We start from the raw sequence: 20,680 nt of genomic DNA, 5'->3' as shown, positions 1-20,680 counted from the left end.
GATGAATCAGATCTGGTCCCTGCTCGTAATACGTGCAGTAGTACAGTGGAGGAGCCAGAATTGTATGGAAACATTAGTTAAAATATTCAGTGACTTTGTTGTTTTATAGAGACTTGGAAAGACATATCTATGTTACCAGGGAAAAACCAGCTAGTTGGCATCAAGAAGCCCCAGGGATTGGCATCAACTTGGTAAAACAGACACAACACAGTTCTTATATAACTAGCCAGGATTTTTAGTCTTGACAACTCATTAAAAAATGGCGGGGGGAGGGGGGGCAAATTTCTGCCAAGGAAGTCCTCTACAGAGGGACCCTAGTATATTAATTTATAATTAAAAGCAGAGCTTGGTGGTTGCCAAAGGGGAGGGGGTTGGGGGTGGAGCAAAATGAGTGAAGGAAAGTGGGAGGTACAGACTTCCAGTTACCAGAATGAGTAAGTGTCAGGAATGAAAGGTACAGAAAAGGGAACATATTAGGTATTATAATAGAGTTGTATGCCGACAGATGGTGACCACACTTATGGTGAACATCCAGCTACTCATTTTAAAAAGTAACTTATTATTCTTCATGTATGGGGCAATATTAACTATGAATCACAGACATAGTGTATGTTTCAGTAGTAACTCATGTGGAAATACTTAATCTGAGTGATATAGAGCAACTTAGTTTTATAGTTTCTTTACTTCTTTGCAGCAACAGTTGTTATCTAGTCCATATGTGATATACAGTTTGACACAGCCCTGAAGAAGGCTGTTAACAAGAGGACTTATTTGTTAACATCAATGAAGAGGACAGCATTTGTTTGGGAGAGTAATTAACAAATCTGTGAATATAAACCTTTGGCACATAGAAAATTAATTAGCAACTACCACTGACATTAAGGAGTCAGTCATAGGGAATGTTATTTTTGTCAACATTTCCTTTTTTTTTTTTTTAATTCAAATGATTAACAGTGGAATATTACTCAGCCATAAAAAAGAACAAGATCTTACATTTGCAACAACATGGATGGACCTGGAGGGTATTCTGCTAAGTGAAATAAGTGAAAGACAGATACTGTGTTTTCATTTATATGTGGAATCTAAAAAGCAAATGAAAAACAAAGTGAAACAGACCCAGAAGCACAGAGAACAAACTGGTGGTTGCCAAGGGAAGGCGGGGGGGGGGGGGGGGGTGGACAGGCAAAATGGGTAAAGGGGAGTGGGAGGTACAGGCTTCCAGTTATGGAATGAATAACTGATGGAGATGAAAGGTACAGCAGAGAATATTATAATAGTGTTACATGGTGACAGTGGCTACCCTTGTGAGCATAGCATAATGTATAGGCTTGTCACATCACTATGTTGTACACCTGAAGCTAATGTAATATTGTGGGTCAACTATACTTGAAATAAAAAGTTCCAATTATTACACGTGGCTAGGGGCCTATTACCAGAAGTAAGGATTTCTGAAAATCTCCTAGTAATTGAAAGCCATGTCCAGATGTTTAACTTACTAAATTTAATAGCGTTAAGCCGATTACAAATGTTCTTACACATGGTTCAGCGTTTTCTCATAAGGAATTCCAAAACTTTTCCCTCAAACAATAGAGAACAAAGAGAACGAGAGCAGGCGGAACTCAATGGAACCAGCAGCCTGGCTGAGTTGGACTCCGAACCAATTATTGTTAATCCTTTCCAGCCAATCGCATCTGTCATCCTTGAGGTACGGATGGTGGCAAATGTGATTTTTTCTATCTTAAGTTATAAAGTTAGAAGTTGAGAAAGGAGGTGGGGAGAAGTGTTTCACCAGAGATTATTCGTAAAAGAAATTAAATGGGAGAGATGGATTAAAGGCTTACTGCTTTTTTTTTCCTCGTAAAGTTTACTTTTTGATCTGATATAAAAAAGGAGAGATGACTCGTGAATTAACCGAGAATGAAAACGAAGATTGAATGTGGCAACTGCCATAATTACTGTCCTGCTAAATCTATTTTTTCTTTTTTGTCATTTATTTCATAGGATAGTGCTGTATTTACTCTTTTTTACACTTTGTCCCTGTATTGCTGTTACTATCTCTTTAAAGTAATATTTGGATGCCTGTGATGCATTTTAGAGTATGTAAATGATTTTTTAATTACTTTCCCAGAATACTTAAGAATGTTGGAAACTATAAGTTCTCCTATATATGAGTATCATTTATTTTAATTTTGATTGTCAGAAATTTTACCAAAATTAACTTGTAGATTTTAATCATGAAGAAGGAGCTGTGTATGTGTGTCTGTATGTCTCTATCTTCGTTTTCATTTCTCCACTGGGTGTCCAGAGTTTGCGCTGGCCCTGCTTCAGTCACCATCCGCAGCCATGCCTCCTTTGAGGCAGGGCTTTCTAAATCTGCTCTCCATTCACTCAGAGCTTAATGTGGCAGCTGGCTCGCTGGTCCCACCTGTATGTTCTCCATTCCTCTTCCCCTGTCACTGCCTCCTTCCACACAGGTCCTCATCTGGAAAGGTGGATGATTGTTTCTTCCTTGGGGCTGCTGCTGAGGAGGGAGGCAGCTCCACAGGTAAGAAGATGATTGGATAGTTTTGGTATTGCTTTATTTTGCAGAATAATTGGTAATAGGAGATATTTTGTCTTGGGTTGCTTCGATACCAGAAGGTTAATTGTATTTAATCTTTTTATTAACCCCGCCACATTTACCTTCAGTATGTGCTTTTCTAAGTACATTAAAGCTGTCTTAATAACTTGACCTATTGATTTATCTCTATCCTATTAAATACCATGTTTTCCAAGTTTTGTTGTATGTTCTTTAAAAAATATTGGTAGACAAGGAAACCAAGTTTGACTTTGCACTTTGAAGCATTAATTTACTCTATATTTGTAATAAAGTTCACCTTGTGGATAATGACCAATTATTTTATAGCACCATGGTTGTAAATTACTTAGAAGGCCTTAGTCCTTCTATCACCAGTGTATTTTTCACAATATAAAGATGTGAGCAATACGGTGTGCAGCATAGCATACCTTATATGCTGAAGCAAAGTCCCTGAACTAATTAGTGGCATGCGGAAAGTTACTATGCTTTTAAACTGTGCTAATTTTAAGAAAATAATCAGTAAAGAAATGAAGTAAATGAAAACAAATGACCTGAAGTCTTCTTTTTACTGAGCAAGTATTTTTTTTCCTTCCGTTAAACTTGTCTTTTAAAATGTTTGCATTTTAGAGAATCACCTTGCATTCCTTTGAATTTACTATAGATTAAAAAAAAAAAAAATGGTGAAGTATTCGTTCCAGAAGAGACTTGTCAATGGTACAAATAGTAACAAACCTAATTATACATGAGCATTTAGGATAAGGTAAAGGTGACATTTTATATTTGAGAGAAAAGGGAGATGGAATAACTGAACAATCATTTGGAAAAAAGTAAAATTAATGAATAGCAAATATCAGATTGAACTCCAGAAGACTTAAATGTGTAAAATGTGTAAAGTAGCCTTAAAAGTACTAGCACAGGGGCGCGTGTGTGGCTCAGTCGGTTAAACGTCTGACTTCAGCTCAGGTCATGATCTCGCGGTTCGTGAGTTCAAGCCTCACGTCGGGCTCTGTGCTGACAGCTCAGAGCCTGGAGCCTGGTTCTGATTCTGTGTCTCCCTCTCTCTCTGACCCTCCCCCGTTCATGCTCTGTCTCTCTCTGTCTCAAAAATAAATAAACGTTTAAAAAAAAAAAAAAAGTACTAGCACATAATATAGTTAAATATTTGCATATACTTGGAGAAGGAAAACTTTTAAAGCAGGACAATTAAGCCACAAATCATAAAGTAAAAAACAGATAGGTCTTATTATATTTGTTTTTAAAGATCTGTTCTACAAAGCTAAAAGCAAAAAACTCTAAACAAACTCTAATGAAAAATATCTGAGACACGTAAGACAAACAAACAAATAAACAAACCCTTGGCAATTCCTATGAAAATAATGAGAATCTAGGAGGAAAAAAAAAAGGTTTTGGGTTACCATGGATAAAAGTAAAAATAAAAATGACAATAAGTGTAGTTGATAGTTCATTTTCACTAGCAATAAAAAAAAATGAAACTAACACTAAGGTAAAAATATGTATTTATTAGTTTGGTGGACATGTAAAAGATAGGTAATGGTATACAGGGATTGAAAAAGATATGGGGAAATGTCACTCTCTTAACCTTTTGCCTGGAGTGTAAATTCACTGTTGCTTTTCTGAAGGGAAGTGTTTAGTTACCTGTTGATCCAATAGTTCCACTGTTAGGAATTTATTCTAAAAAACGAATTCCATAACTGTATTTGTTGTAATGAAAAATTGAAAATAATTTGTCTACTGATTAGGAGTTGGTAAATTACGTTATAACCTTGAAAATGATAATGTAATTGATGAAAGTAGTAATAGCTAACACATATAACTAACACTTTATTATGTATCAGATACTAGTCTAAGCACTTCATATATTTGTTGACAAGGAAAGAAATATACATTCTTAAGTAAAAACTTAAATTCTTTTTTGTTTAAAAAAACAAATGCATAAAATAAATATGCATATATAGAGAGACATTCAATCACATGTATGTTTGTGAGTGGTGTACCTGTACATATGTGGGGTAGGAGAAGAAAACACCTCTTAGTGATCATGCACCAAGTAGAGATCATCTCTTGATTGTGGAATTACAGATATTATTTGTTTTCTTTCTTTATACTATATGTGTTTTCTGCATGTTTACCAATTAGTATGCTTTAATGATATATTCAACGAATGCTTTTTTTAATAAAAATATCACGGTGCCCTGAAGTTACAGAATTCGTTTGGATTATTTGATTTCGCCCTTAAAACTGTCTTAGATACACAACTTTTATATTAAAAATGATATATTTCATTTTTGTTAGAATGAAAGAAAACTTGAAAAAGACAAAAAGAGACACAGTATGGAGAAAGACAGTGATGGCTGCCCCCCGAAACATAAAACGGAGAATGAGCAAATAGAGACACAGAGCCAGATCAGTGACAATAGCCAAAAAAACAATGAGCTTGGAATAGTTGAAAATTATAAAGAGGCATTAACACAGCAGTTGGAGAATGAAGATGATACAGACCAGCGATCATCAGAATCAGGTGACAAATCTAGGTGATAAATATATTAAAAAATATATGTATATATATATATGTATACACACACACACACACACACATACACAGAATTTAATGATACATCTATCATTTGTCATGATTATTTTCACAAAAAATGTACTATAATATTTTTTGTCTCCAAATGCATTATTTATCATGGTTTTCTCATGGTTTTTAGTTTCTCCTTAATTTGCTAACTTATGTTTTTATTCATGATACCTTAAAATGTGATCCTTTGCAATTGAAATGAATTTCAGCAGAAAATTCTGTTTTCAATTTTGTTTCATAAATTTGGAATATAGCACACAATCCCAGGAATCCTTGAAATATATTTAACCTTTAAGGCTCTTTTAGGGAGTTTTATTTGGGTTTTATTTTAAGCTTCATAATACTGCAATCAGTGTCACTTCTTTTATTGACTTGTTTTTTCCATAGAATGCAGACCTACTCAGTTGAACAAAGTTTTTATTTTATTTACTTTGATAGAGAGAAAGCATGAGTGGGTGAAGGGGGGAGGGATAGAGAGAGAGGAAGAGAGAGAGAATTCCAAACAGGCTCTGTGCAGTCAGCGCAGAGTCCGATGCAGGGCTAGAAGGCAAAACCGTGAGACCATGACCTGAGCCAAAATCAAGAATTGGACATTTAACTGACTAAGCCACCCAGATGCCCCATGAACGTATTTAAAGCCAGTAGCCATTTTCCTATTATTTTAATATCATACAAAATCTTCAGTTCATAATTGCTTTGTTTTCTCTAAGTGGTTTTGTGATTTAACGGGAAGTTCATGTCTTTGGTTTCATAGACAGCCTGTGTTTGGAATCAGACATCTTGGGATAGAATCGAGATATTTGTTGTTACAGTGTATTGTTCTTCAGTCTTGGTTTCCTCATCTCTAAGGTGGGGATAAGCATCATATTTTTCCCACAGGGCTTTTAGTACTTATAACAAAAATAACCCTACAGTTCTTCTAGCACAGGGCCTGACATATGAACCAATAATCATACATCCTTGAAATTTCTGGCTAGCAGTATGGTTCCATTGTATATAAGAATTTTTGTACATACTTGGGGTGCCTCGGTGGCTCAATGGGTTAGGTGTCCGACTGTAATTTCAGCTCAGGTATGATCTCATGGTTCGAACAGCATGGAGCCTGCTTGGGATTCTCCCTCTCCTTCCCTCCCTCTAAATAAATAAATAAGGAAATAAATCTTAAAAAAGAATTTTTGTATGGTATCAGAAACATTATAAAAATAAGATCTCAATCCCTGAGGTTCAGATTTAAAAAATTAGACTTGAAAGTTATACCTTTTGTAAGTTGGGAAGTTAGGGCAGCCATATTCATACCCTTGTAGCTCTGTTAACAAAGTTAAACAGAAAGTAGATTTAAAGTGGCCTCCCAATATGTTGAGAGAACTTTGAACAGTTACACATTGTTAAAGAGAAAAATATTTGGCAGATTATTTGAAAGTACGGTGTAGGAAGAAGATCTAAGATAGTCAAACATATAACTATAATAGTAATAAGTAACATTTTTGTGCTTTAGAACCTGGCTTCAGATACCTTAGATTATTTAATGCAGGATTATATTATTTAATGTAAATAATTTTAGGGTATATTATTCCCATTATTTTGAATAGGAAATCAGGGGCTTGGAGAGGTTGAGGAGCTTGTTAAGATCATATGTCTTGTCTGTAGCTGGGACAGATCATCTGCCCATTATCCTGTGCTGTTTCATGACCCTGAGCCACTGCCCATCCTGAAATACCATATGGTTCTGGACTTTCTCTTCCCTTTTTCTCATCTGTAAAGCTTATGATTTAACTGTAAAACGATGTCTTTGTTTCTCTGTGGAGTAAGATGTCTCAAATGACACTACTTTATTTAGAAAAAGTATGTGTTTCTAAAAATGTTTATATTTCTCATTGCCTTGTAGATTTCATAATGTTGGCTATTTCTCACATAATAGATAATTCCCATTTTATAAAATGTGTTACATACATATAAATTAAGCAGTTTGAGATTGTCACTTAAAATACTTTAGTAACTTTGATGTTTGGTTATTTAACTACATGGCCATATGGTTTACACTGTTAAAATTTACATGTTAATGGCATAGATGGCCTTAAATTGTTTATATGTGCTTAAGTGAGAATCTATAGTTATTTTTTAGAAAGAACACCGATTCTGCAATGTCCAATAATGTGATTTTGGTTACATATATTTATTTATATTGGGCATACCTTGTCTGGGGGTTATTTTAATGGGTAACGTGTTTAAGTTTGATTAGGGTATTTTTTTCACATTCAAAGGATTAATTTTGGATTATTTATACCTAGAATCATTCTATATATTCTATTGAGACAAATCAACATCTCTCCCCTTTCCCTGGGCCATTCTGAGTTTCATGAGAATGCCTGGAATTAGACAATTATATTTACTTGATATGACATTTGGAAAAAATACAAGTTACTTTTGGAAATGTGAACTTTTTTTTGTATGCTGAATAATCTCTCATAAAACTTAAAATACAGGCTTTTTTCCATTTGTGTCATATTCATTAAGTATTAATTCAATAAGGAATCATTTAAAATTTTATGCTTAGTGAAAGCAGATTCACATTTCATTACTGGTAACAATTTCCAAAGTTTGAAGATCTGTTTTTATGGTAATGATAATATCAGTAGTCTAGTTCCATTCTTTTTTATTGTAGAAGTTTACATTTTCTCAAAGGCATATAGTTCAATGTTTATATTCTTATAGATAACAGCAAAAAGAAAACTAAGAAACTAAGAATAAAAAGGAGTCACCGTGTAGAACCTGTTAATACAGATGACTCTGCTCCTAAGAGTCCAACACCACCCCCGCCTCCTCCTCCTGGTGAGTAAATTGATATTGGTACTGAATTTAGATTTACTGCTTTAAACGGTAAAGAAAAATAAAGAAATTTTGTAGTTTTATTCAGTATATTTATTTTTGTGTGAATTTATGAAAAGCTCTTTTCTCTCTTTTGTTCAAAATGTATCATTGCTTTTTTAATCAGAAAAAAATGTTTCCTAAAAGTAAAAAAAAAAAAAAAAAAAAAAGTAAAATTAATAAGGACACTTTACACCAGCACTTTCTAGAATGAATTCAGGTCCTATTTGAAGTATCATTGTCCAGATTTCTGAAAGGAATTTAAGTTTAATGAATGGATGGCTAATGTAAGTTTTTAAATAGTTGAATCTTTCATCCTGAAAGTTAACATTTAAAACCAAGATGTGTGAATTTTTCCAATATATTTCCGACTTACATACTGACCTTCTAAGTTGTTATGAGAATTAAAAGGAATATTGCATGTAAAACACTAAGACATACTAACTGCACAATAATTGTAATTTTTCAGCACTAGGCATAGTACCTCACATACTATACATGCTCAATAAATATCTGAATGTATATATTTGTGGTGTCCTTTTAGCCTTGTTAGGAGGCTTTAGGTAGTAATATTTTCCTTTGAGAATTATTTCAAGACTCATTTATAGTATTTCACTTATTAGAAGAAATTTCTTTTAGCCTTGGCTAGAAGCTAGAATAGTAGCCTAAGGTAATTTTTGATGGTGGTGAAGATGCTTATATTTTTAACTAAAGTAAAAACTTAAAAGAGATGTTACCAGCCTATAATTACATTTTTCAATAAAAACTATTTCAAATGCCTTTGTGGTTATTCAGTACTGTGTCATTCAACATACATATATGACCTGGCATCAAATATATACATTCCTGTCAAGGGAGGGAACCTCTCAACAGGCCTAAAGAGACATTGTTTAACAGTGTTTTAAAATGTTTTTCTTTTTCTTTAGTTGGCTGGGGAACCCCCAAAGTCACTAGACTTCCAAAACTTGAGCCTCTTGGTGAAACACGTCATAATGGTAATGCAAAAGGATCAGTTTTAAAATATACATATTAAATCCACTTTTCTTTACCTTGACAAACTTTTATTTTTGGAAGCCTTTCAAATCCACAACCATCCTTTTTCATTATACTTAACTCTTTTTATTTTATTTAATTTTTTTATTCTTTAGTGACTTTTGGCTCTATATAATTTGTTTACTCTGGAATACAGAGGTAAAAATAACCATAGTTTATGTTTTTCCGTTACATAATTATGTAAATTGTTATGGAATGGGGACAGTTTTAAAGCAATTTAAGTTAAATATGAGAAATTACAATTATCCTTAGTATTGAAAACAGCATTGTCCTGTATATGCTCAGTGTACTCAGTGATAATGCTTCATAATTGTTTTTTGTCTGCTTCTTATAAGTTGACTCAGCTGCTGAATATTGGAATGAAGTAAAAATCAACACAGTTTGTAAAATCAGAGACTAAATCAGTAAACCAAATGAAGTTCAGCTAAATAGAAAGTTACGAAAGACTTACTGACTCTAGAAAACAGTTTTCTTTGGATGAAATTAACATAAGGTGTAGTCCAGCCAATATATGGCATTAGAAATCCACATTTGGAAAGAGAAAGGGAAGCTGGGTATAGAGAACTGCTTTGTACAACAGGCGGAAGTTCTGATTTCAGACCATCAGGTCAGGCTGTTGCAATAAAATGTTTCTAGAATGCGAAAGTGTAATTATATATAGCGTAGCTCATTAAAGTTCTCCATCAAGAATATCCAGTTCCCGGGCACCTGGGTGGCTCAGTCAGTTGAGCATCCGACTTCCGCTCAGGTCAGGATCTCGCGGTTGACGAGTTCGAGCCCCGCGTCGGGCTCTGTGCTGATGGCTCAGAGCCTGGAGCCTGCCTCGGATTCTGCGTCTCCCTCTCTCTCTGCCCCTCTCCCGCTCATGCTCTGTCTCTCTCTGTCTCAAAAATAAATAAACATTAAAAAAAAATAAATAAAAAAAATACCCAGTTCCCTTTTTGATAGCTCTGTTTACCTAATCTAGAACTTGGTTTACTATGGAGATCCATTTGCCAGCGGAAAAAAAAATCAGAAGTTTAGAAAACCATTATCATGTAACTTGAAATTATATCAAACTGCATAAAATACTTTTATTCAAAGAGTTTTGAAACTGGAATTATGGCTTTGGGTCAGATTGTGAAGTCCCTTACACATATGTTAAGATGTCTGGACTTGCTATAATTTTCCAAGAGACACTATACATTTTTGAACAGGGAAGTAGTGTTACTAGGTGTATTGTTTAGGAAAATAATTTTTTGTCACAATGGAAAGTACAGACTTGATGGTGGCCACACTTGAGGTCAAGACCCCATCTAGGAGGCTGTTGTAACAGTTACAGTGAGAAGTGAGGTATAGAAATTGGAATGAAGAGTAAAAAATGTACGCAGAAAAAAATCTTTTTTTTTTTTTTAATGATTATTTATTTGAGAGAGAGAGAAACAGAGAGACAGAGACAGAATCTGAAGCAAGCTCCAAGCTGTGAGCTGTCAGCACAGAGCCCAACACGGGGCTCAAATCCACAAGCAGTGAGATCATGACCTAAGCCGAATTCTGATGCCTGACTGACTGAGCAACCAGGCACCCTGGAAATATCTTAATTATAGTAATTAATATTTCATGAGTGGATGTATGGGCCGAGGGACAGAGGAATAGAGGATTATTTATTCAAGGGGCTGGAAGGTTGGTGCTGTCTCTAAGACTGAAAATACCTGAGGAAGGAGATATGGTTTGGAGGTGTCTGTAGGCTTATTTATTTGTAAATGTCTTTTGGCCAATCAGTACCAGAATGATTCAAGAACTCAGGAGAAAAGAAGGGACCCTGGTGGGTGGAGGGTTTGCAGATGGATTTTTTTTTTTCAGTTGTTATCACACAGTATGAAATCCTTGCCTGTAATTGATGCTTTGTAATCATTTACTGAATGAATGCGGGAAGGAATGATAGATAGTTTCTTGTTTCTGAGAGAAATTTTATAGAAAGAGGAGAAAAGAAGTAATGGTAGCATGCAGGGGGAAGCTAGTTAAGGGCAAGTGGAAAAAGGTCAAAAATGGGTTGAGAAGGTTATTTTGTTTTGTTCATCCTCACTTTCCTGTGTTTGTTTTAAAATTAGAACTCATGGGAAAGAATTGTAATAAATCAGCTAAGTTTAAGACCACCATATTCCAATAATTTAGTTAATTTTCAGTATGTATCAATAAATGTAGCTTCCCAGAGCAGAGAAGAAAACACTGTAACTTCACAAGTTTTAAAATATTTTTATTGTTTTTTTCCCATAAGTTACAAATTTTTTTTAATCTTTATTTTTGACAGAGAGAGCGAGTGAGCGCACATGCATAAGCGGGGGAGGGGCAGAGAGAGAGAGAAAGGGAGACTCAGAATCTGAAGCAGGCTCCAGGCTCTGAGCTGTCAGCACAGAGCCCGACACAGGGCTTTGGCTCTAATCCATGAACTGTGAGATCATGACCTGAGCTGAAGTCAGACACTCAACCAACTGAGCCACCCAGGTGCCCCTTTCCCATAAATTTTAAATCTAAGTATACATAACCTGGGTTAAAAAAAAAAAAAAAAAAGTACAATCAACTGCTTTCATTCATAGGGAAGAAAACAGGTATAATTAAAAATTGTAATAAAAATAATTTTTTAAGGTTTATCATAAGATCTTCATCTGAGATGCTGATAGCTGCAAATTTTAAAATTGCATTCTCTTCTTTTCTCTAGCTTGGTACACATTTCTTTGCACTTGGTTAATGGCAAGTAAACAACAGATACATGATGAACTAGAGTAGTAATTAAAAGGTAACTACTATTGGCTTAGCACTTAAAACTTACTCGGTTGGAAAACAATTTTTTATAGTTATATTGGGAATTTTTAAGGCAAATTCTTACTTGTTCTTTGATAATAGATATTTACCTTGATAGCAATTTCATTTTACTTTTCTAATGTCTATAATGCTTGCTCAGCGTAATAGTTAAGACATGCATTGAGAAAAGAAACTTAGAGAATGTGTATTTACTATGTAAACACTCTCAATCCATACTTCATTAACATGTATCATACATTATGGGAAATATATCAAGGATTCTGTTAGCTAAAAATACCAAATGCACTAAAGAATATTTCATATCTTAAAATGTGAATGAAGATAAAATTTTGTATGTAGTTTTACTACTCTTCAATTTCATGTTTAAAAAGTTTGAAGCTCTTTATAAAAATGTGTGTTAGCAATTAAGTTGGTCCTATCAGTTGGGCACTAACATCAACATATAGTCCCTACATTTAAGGCAATAAGAAACCTACTTTGTATGAATGATTTTATTTCCTGGCAAAGAAATAATACAAAATAAATTGTAAAAATAAAATAATTTCTTGGGAGGGAAAAAGATATTTCTTGCCATGTGTATGTGATTTTTCTTTGTAGGAGGGTACTTTTTTTTTTTTAATGTTTATTTTTTGAGAGAGCATGAGTGAGGGAGGGATAGAGAGGGGGGACATAGGAGCTGAAGTGAACTCTGCACTGCAGGCTGACAGCAGCGAGCCCAATATGGAGCTCGAATTCATGAATTGTAAGATCATGACCGGAGCCGAAGTCGGATGTTCAACAGACTGAGCCACCCAGGAACCCCTGGAGTTTTGGTTGTTTAATAAACTTAAATATACCATATTAGAAACTATATTCACTCTGGTTTAATTGTGAGTTCTGTTAACGTATTAAAATTCTCATTAATTTTGAAAATAAGAAATAAGAAAAGTCATACTTGAAATTTATCAAAAATAATTGTTTTAATTTAAATAATAACAATGATATAGCAATAATATTAATGGTATGCTCTGTGTTCCTGGCATGTTGCTAAGCACTTCAGGTACCATTGTCTCATTTTCATTCTCCTAAAAGCCTTGTAAGATGGGCAGTGATATCCCCATTTTTTGCACAGGGAACCTATACCCCATGTCACATAACTACCAAGTAACAATATTAGGATTTGAACTTAGGTGTGTCCAGCTTTCAAATCCATACCTTTCTTAATTCATTATGTTATACTATTACATTAAGATTTATTAGGGTATCCTTGCAGCTTACTAGTTGTTTTGAATTTGTAGTTGCTTGAAAAGCCATTTCCTGCTGACACATTTTTATATTTAAAGTGGTTTTCTTGTAGATAGCCCATAGTTGGATTGTACTTTTTGATCCTCTCTGACTCTCTGCCTTTTAATTGTTGAATTTGGACCATCCAGCATTCAAAGTGATTATTGGTATAGTTGGATTAATATCTACCATATCCATTACTGTTTTCTATGTGTTGCCCTCATTCTTTGTTCCTATTTTTGTCTTTCACTCTTTTTTAGCCTTTTGTGGTTTTATTCATTTATTTAGTTATTTGAAATGTTCATTTATTTTGAGAGAGAGAGTCCATGTGCACAAGTGGGGACAGGCAGAGAGAAAGGGAGAATCCCAAGCAGGCGCTGCGTTGATAGCCCTGACACAGGGCTCAGTCTCATTAACCATGAGATCATGATCTGAGCCAAAATCAAGAGTAGGATGCTTAACCGACTGAGCTGCCCAGGCGTCCCTGCATATTTTGGTTTTAATTGAGCATTTTATATGATTCCATTTTCTCTCCTTTCTTAGCACATCAGGTATACTAAATTTTTTTTTTCTTACCGTTTTTACTGGCTTCTCTAGAGTTTGCATTTACATTTACAACCAATCCAAGTCCACTTTCAAAGAATACTATATGATTTAATGGGTACTTGAAGTACCTACAGTAATCAAATAATCTTAATTCCTTTCTCCTGTTCTTTGTGCCTTGATGTCATTCATTTGACTTATATATATAAGCATGCATAAGTGTATATATGTATGTATACATACATTCATAAGATAAATATGTTTATATACATAAATACATTGAACAAACTTTTATGGATCATTTAAGAATAAGAGAAATGTGTTTTCATTTTACTTTTACTTATTTCTTCAATGCTTTTTCTTTATGTAGATCTGAGTTTCTGACCTATGTTATTTTCCTTCTTTCTAAGGAACTAATTTTTGCATTTCTTGCAAGGCAAGTCTACTCGCAATAAATTCCCTCAATTTTTGTTTGAGAAAGTCTTTATTTTTCCTTTACTTTTTAAGGGCAGTTTTGCAGGGTACAGTATTCTAGGTGGGTGTGTTTTTTTTTTCCTCTAAATATTTTAAATATTTCACTTTACTTTCTTCTTGCTTGCACGGTGTTTTAGGAAAAGTTGGATGTAATTCTTATCTTGGATCCTTTGTTGGAAAGGTGGTTTTTTTTTTTTTTTTTCTGGCTTATTTCAGGATTTTTAATTTTCTTTTATTTTCTGTAATTTGAAAATGATGTGCTTATATGTCGTTCATTTGGCATATATCCTGCTCAGTGTTCTCTGGATTCCTGGATCTGTGCTCTGATGTCTGACATTAATTTGGGAAAAGGCTTAGTCATTGTTGCTTCAAATATTGCTTCTGTTCTTTTTTCTTTCTTCTTCTGATATTCCCATTATAAATAAGGTATGCCTTTTGTACTTGTCCCACAGTTCTTGGATGTTCTCTTGTTTTGTTTTGTTTTTCCAGTCTTTTTTCTCTTTGCTTTTCAGTTTTTGAGGATTTTATTGATTTATCCTCAAGCTCAGAGGTTCTTGCCTCAGTTGCATCCAGTCTACTGATAAGCCTATCACAGACATCCTTCACTTCTGTAACAGTGGGGGGTTTTTTTGGTTCTTTTTTAGGATTTCTATCTGTCTGCTTACATTGCCATCTGTTCCCGCATGCTACTTATCCATGAAAGCCCTTAGTCTATTAATCATAGTTGTTTTAAATTCCTGGCCTGATAATTCCAACATTTCTGCCATGTCTTTTGCTGATGTTTGATCTAGCTCTTCAAATTCTGGCTGTTTTGCCTTTTTGAATGCCTTGTATTATTTTATTATTATTGTTATTATTATTATTATTATTATTATTATTATTATTTTGATAGCCTGACATGATGTCCCAGGTGAAAAGAACTGTTACAAATTGGCATTTAGTAATATGGTGGTGATGTGTGGTGGAAGGAGAAGTGTTCTATATGTCTGTGATTAGATCTTAGTCTTTTAGTGAGCCTGTGCCTCTGGACTATGAACTTCACAAAAGTGTCTCGGTTTTTTTTTTTCTGCTGAAAAGGAATGCACAGAATGGATACAGCCAGCTGGAATTGGTGATTTCCTTCCTGAGATCAGTTAGGGTTTGATAATACCCCACTAGGTTAGGTTCTGGTTAACTAGTTTCTCCTGACAGCAGGTCTTGTGCCCCAGAACAGAGTGCCATGGGGTATTTCTAGATGGTTTATTTTCCCCTCTCTTGCCAGAAGCAGGAGGGGACTTTTCTCCCGTATTTATTGTGGGAATTTGTTCAAGTTCCTAGAGATAAATCTCACAGTATTGTGGGGATCCTCTTATGACTTAGTCCCCCTGGAGTCTTTTATTCTCAGACTTCTGTGTACTAAGCCTCCAGCAATTCATCACTACAGTTCGGGTTTTCTTTTTTTTTTTTTTTTTTAATTTTTTTTTTTTTTTTAACATTTATTTATTTTTGATACAGTTCGGGTTTTCTTACCGGGCACTGGTTTCCTCCACAGATTCTATTCATGAATGTCTGCTCTGGTAAACTGAGACTCCCTATATTTGCCAGTTTGTCTTTGGTATTGGGGCAGTGGTTTGTCTTATGACTTACCCCCCCTTAAGGATCTGAGACAAATTGTTGTTTTTTTTTTTTTAGTCTGTTCAGCTTTTTTTTACTTCTTGTAGCATGCAGTGGTGACTTCCAATCTCCTTAAATGCTGTTATGACTTTGTTAAATTGACATTTGTTAAGTAGGGCCCCTGGGTGCTAGATGGTAAACCTTGGTTCAAAAAGACCACAAGAGAAATCAAAGTGGGAGAAATTTATTATTCACAGGTTCTGGAGGAAGTATATGGCATACCTTGAGGGTTCCACAGGGGGAGATCAAGGCAGGGTACAAGCAGAGAGACATGTAGGAACTGGGGCACATGCTAAGGCCAGTTTCGTGAATTCAAAACAAAAGAGTGTAGAAGCTCCACTATAGTCTTACTTCACGGAAGGCCCTGGAAGGTGAGGGAGACTGTTGGTCACAAAGGGCATTGGGGAAGTCATATCAGGCACTTACATTTACTTGTGACCTTGCAGGCTCTTATCTAGGGCATGTGCTTGTTTGCATGAGGGGCTAGTTAGCCAAACTCTCCCCATACGTGAAACTGGAAACAGACCTGCAATACATTTTTAATATATTTATTTCAAGTGATCCTAAAAATCTTTGCTTCTGGAATAATTTTAAGGTAATAGGCTAGGAAAGAATTACTTCCTGAAGGTTTACATATTCTTAAATTTTTAAAAATGTTTTATTTATTTTTGAGAGAGAGGGAAAGAGAGAGACAGAGTGTGAGTGGGGAGGGGCAGAGAGAGAGAGAGGGAGACACAGAATCCAGAACAGGCTCCAGGCTCTGAGCTGTCAGCACAGAGCCTGATTCAGGGCTTGAATTCATGAACCCTGAGATCATGACCTGAGCTGAAGTCAGATGCTCAACCAACTGAGCCACCCAGATGCTCCTGAAGGTTTACATATTCTCTTAAATTTAAGCCAGTTTATAATAATTAAGGGACAGGAACTTGTTAAGAAATATAAAATAAGACTTTCTTTGTATCAGATATGTCTTAAATCACTAATAGTAAATCATCATTGTAAAAGATTACGACTTACCAGAAAACTAAGATAATTAACTCTTTTCCCAAAATACCTAGAAGTAATAGCCATTGGATGAGAACATGGATTATACACATACTGACTTACCAGGGCCTTGGCAACAGTTTCCATGGATATTTATATTTGTTAATTGTTAATATTTGTTATTTGTTTGTTCTAATGCAAATGAATGTATGATTGGAAATAACAATTATATATATATATATATATTAGATATAGCTTTTTATTAAATCAAGTGGAGATTAATTTATGATCTAGAGTTAGGAATTTATCCTACTGGTTGTGTTTTGAATCTATTCAAGTTTTCTGGAATTTTGACTTTTTTTTTTTCCTATTCTCCTCACCTGTTGTTTCTCCTGCCAAGTCAGAGTGCTCTACTCTTTTAAATTGTTGGTTGGTAAATAATGAATTGTATCAAAAATTTTGATTTACCACATTTGTTTTATATTTTTGGTATCCCTTCTTTTCTTAGATTTCTATGGGAAGCCACTGCCTCCCCTGTCTGCGCGACAGAGGCCTAACAGTGATGCTCATGATGTGGTTTCATAACCGAGTCATGTGATGAGCTTTTTAAAGATCTGCAAGATCAACTAGAAGACCTTCCTTCTCAAAGAAGAAAAACCCTAAGCATTGATGACTGGGGCAAGATAACCATAGTGATTTCAGTGAGAGAAATAGCCAAAGACCTGGCTGATATGACAATTATCCATGTTATTCGTGGTTTAAAAAAAAGGAAGGAAAATGACCAATAGATGGGATGAGCATTTGAATCAAGTTAGCAGGAGTTACTGTTGACTCTGGTTTTTACAGTCCTGCTCATGGGCATATTCCTGAAGGGAAACCTCTTCAGAAAAAGAGCCAATGGACTCTGCACACTTTCTTTACTATATGTTTAATAGTCTTTATTATTGTATCCTAAACATTTTTTGTAAGATACATGTGCATGGAAGGGGAACTCTTGGGAATTTATAACCTAAGTTTTTAACTTTTTATATTTTTCTAAAACTTATAAGAATTTTAATTATTATGATATCGCCTGTGCACTTTTCTATAGATGCTTTGTTTAAATTGTGTCTGGAAATGGAGTTGATTTACTTGACAAACATGAACTACACAAACAGGACATATTTATATGATTTAAGGTATATTTCATAATAGTATTGTTCTTGAAGTGTACATTCTAATTTTACCTAATTTTAAAGTAATGCCTTTTAAAAATAGATTCTTAGATCTTTACTCTACCAAATTATATTATTTGAAAACACTACCCAAGGACAGTTCAATTTTTTTGTCATTTGCTTTTTTTTTTTTTTTTGGTGATGATCACAATAAATCAAGGAGACTTGAAATACTTTTTTGACCTATATGCTTTTTAAATGAATAAAAATGTTATGTGAGATATTATTAAAATTCCTAATGAACACCTCTTTTATAAGATAGACCTTTCAGATCAGGATGCTCCTTGTCACCCCCTCATTCTATCAGAAGCTTCAATGACTCTTTTAGGTTAATTCTAATTGTTTTGTGCCTTGGAAATAAAGGCAGAGAGCCTGAAAAAGCCACTGTAAGTACAGAGACTTGTGTTTTATAACCAGGAAATGCTTGGGAACTAATCAATAGGAATAAAAAGGTTGGCTTAAAATTACGAAATAATTCCAAAATAATTTCCCAATTTAAAATAATAGCACTTTTCTTGCAGTAAAGAATGGCATCTGTAGAATTCTCTACTTGTCTGGCATTTAGACAAACTTTTAGAAATATACTTTGAGTAATAGATTCATAATGTTGCATTTAATTGAAAGTGTACGTTTATATCAAGGTGAAAATGCAATATGAAAATACAATATGAATCCTTATCACCTTGTTAAAATTGGTAAGTTGGGTAACTTGTACTGACAACAGACATATACTAGTATCTAACAATAACAAGATTAAGTAGGTCTAAGGCAGTTTAATATGGTTATTTACTTTAAAAGTTTAACTTTGGAGCATCACATTTTAGTCATATTTTATAACAACCTAAATTTGATAAATGGCTGAAATGTAAGGAAAAGCAACACAAGAAGGCAGAATGTAAATTTTGAATTGGATTTTAGAGAAAAACTTATTTGTACATCTTTTTGGCTCCTTTTTGTAACATTTACATTTAGTCATTTTTTTTAAAAAACTGAACTTTTACTTTTGCCATCTTTTAAATTTTCATCTAGTTTGAGAATAAAGGTTAAATTTTTTTGTTTCCTACCAGTGATTACTGTAGTGTACAGTAATTATTGAGTTCATTTATTAGAAATGAATAAAAATGATTTTGAAATTAAATATATGATAAAGTGAAATAAATGTTTTATATCTCTCTCTCAAAAAAGTAATTTGTATTCTTAAAGCATTCTAAAAATATTTTAAAAGAAGTTTTGTAAATCCAGGTTGCTTTTAACAAGTAAATGCCTATTTTGTTATATGCTGTATTTTTGTTCATAATCATCATGAATTATGACATTTTCACACAATAAAAATAATTTATATCAGTATCCTGCTTTGCTTTTCATTTGATAAATTTAAATGATTTCTTTTTGGTAATAAAATAGAAAAGGATTTTTCGAATATGACTTTTGGAAGAAATTTTAAGTCAATAGATTAAAATAATGATATTTATATGGAACCTTTTTTCTGCACACAAGTTTTTATGTTTGTAGAAAAGAATATTGTCATTTTAAAGGCAGTTAAAAATAACATCATATTACTTTATGATTCTAGATGATCCAATGTCTGTATTTTGTTAAAGCTGCTACTGATCCAAAGATAATATTTTTACTTATTTCAAAAATAATTACTTATTGCATAATTCTTTATGCAAAAGGCATACATAACATATATCCAATATCATAAGTGATTCTAACTATGACACTATGATAGCAGCACTAGAAAAAAATGTTCCAAAACATTAATAATGAATTTTTTTAGAGTTATTGGTTGTGTGTTTTCCTCAATTTTTCAGACTAATTTTTAAAATTTTGCTTACTTTTATCATGGGAGAATCAAACTTACAATTTTGTAAAAATTAAGTGCCATGTTTTCTGCAAGCTTAAAATTAAATGGTCTTTTAAGTGTCAAATGAAAGACTTAATATATAAAATTTATTTTGAATAGCCCAGAAACATTATAGAATGTGCCATTATATTTGCAGCTGATCTCTTACTAAGTATTCTTTTACTAGGACAATATTTTATTTTATTTGATACTTAGTTCTATGTGCTATATCTTTCATATTATTCAATTTCTCCTGTTCTGCACTAATGTAATACTTCTAGGTGTCAAAAGCTTATCAAAAATGAAACTGCTTATATAAATAAAGCTGTTGCTTATAAACTTTATTATCCTTGGCTTTAAATACTTAAGTTTTCTCTATGTGGAGTAGACTTTGCAAGTGAGATTCTGCTAATGCTATTTATCAAGAAAATATTCCATCTGATCCAAAAAACAGATTCAGATATTTCAAGACTTACTTTAAAGTATGATTATAAATTATCAAAATAACAATAATGCATTGGCTTTGTGGACACACTAATGGAAGCCTTTTGCAGGGGTAGAGGGGAGATAGGAAATCAGAAATGAATTGCCTTTATTTTTACTTAATTTTTTAAATGTTTATTTTTGAGAGAGAGAGTGCATGTGCACACGAGGGAGAGGCAGAGAGGGAGAGAGAATCCCAAGCAGGCTCCTTGCTGTCAGCTCAGAGCTAGAGGACGAGAGACTTGATCTCAGAACCACCGTGAGATCAGGACCTGATCCAAAATCAAGAGTTGGTCACTCAACCATGTAAACCACCCAGG

General features: G+C 33.8%; 1 protein-coding gene across 4 annotated transcripts in view; it reads left to right on the top strand.

Moving 5' to 3' along the window:
* ARL13B (ARF like GTPase 13B) overlaps positions 1-19,378 on the top strand; it is a 70,471-nt gene extending 51,093 nt beyond the window's left edge. For 2 of the 4 annotated variants that reach the window (XM_086675676.1, XM_025913241.2), the window contains 5 exons: positions 1,591-1,705; positions 4,892-5,117; positions 7,893-8,009; positions 8,972-9,040; positions 17,326-19,378. In XM_086675676.1, coding sequence (XP_086531802.1) covers positions 1,591-1,705; positions 4,892-5,117; positions 7,893-8,009; positions 8,972-9,040; positions 17,326-17,402 — 604 coding nt within the window. In that variant the 3' untranslated portion in view covers positions 17,403-19,378. Of the gene's footprint in view, positions 1-1,590; positions 1,706-4,891; positions 5,118-7,892; positions 8,010-8,971; positions 9,041-11,796; positions 11,875-17,325 lie in introns of all 4 variants that reach the window. The other 2 variants (XM_086675674.1, XM_086675675.1) reach the window with 2 other exon arrangements.
* The last annotated feature ends 1,302 nt before the right edge of the window (positions 19,379-20,680 follow it).

This window comes from Puma concolor, chromosome C2 (genome assembly GCF_028749965.1).
Source record: "Puma concolor isolate L17-30 chromosome C2, mPumCon1.1.hap2, whole genome shotgun sequence".
Lineage (NCBI taxonomy): Eukaryota > Metazoa > Chordata > Mammalia > Carnivora > Felidae > Puma > Puma concolor.
This window is presented reverse-complemented; position numbering and strand designations above follow the sequence as displayed.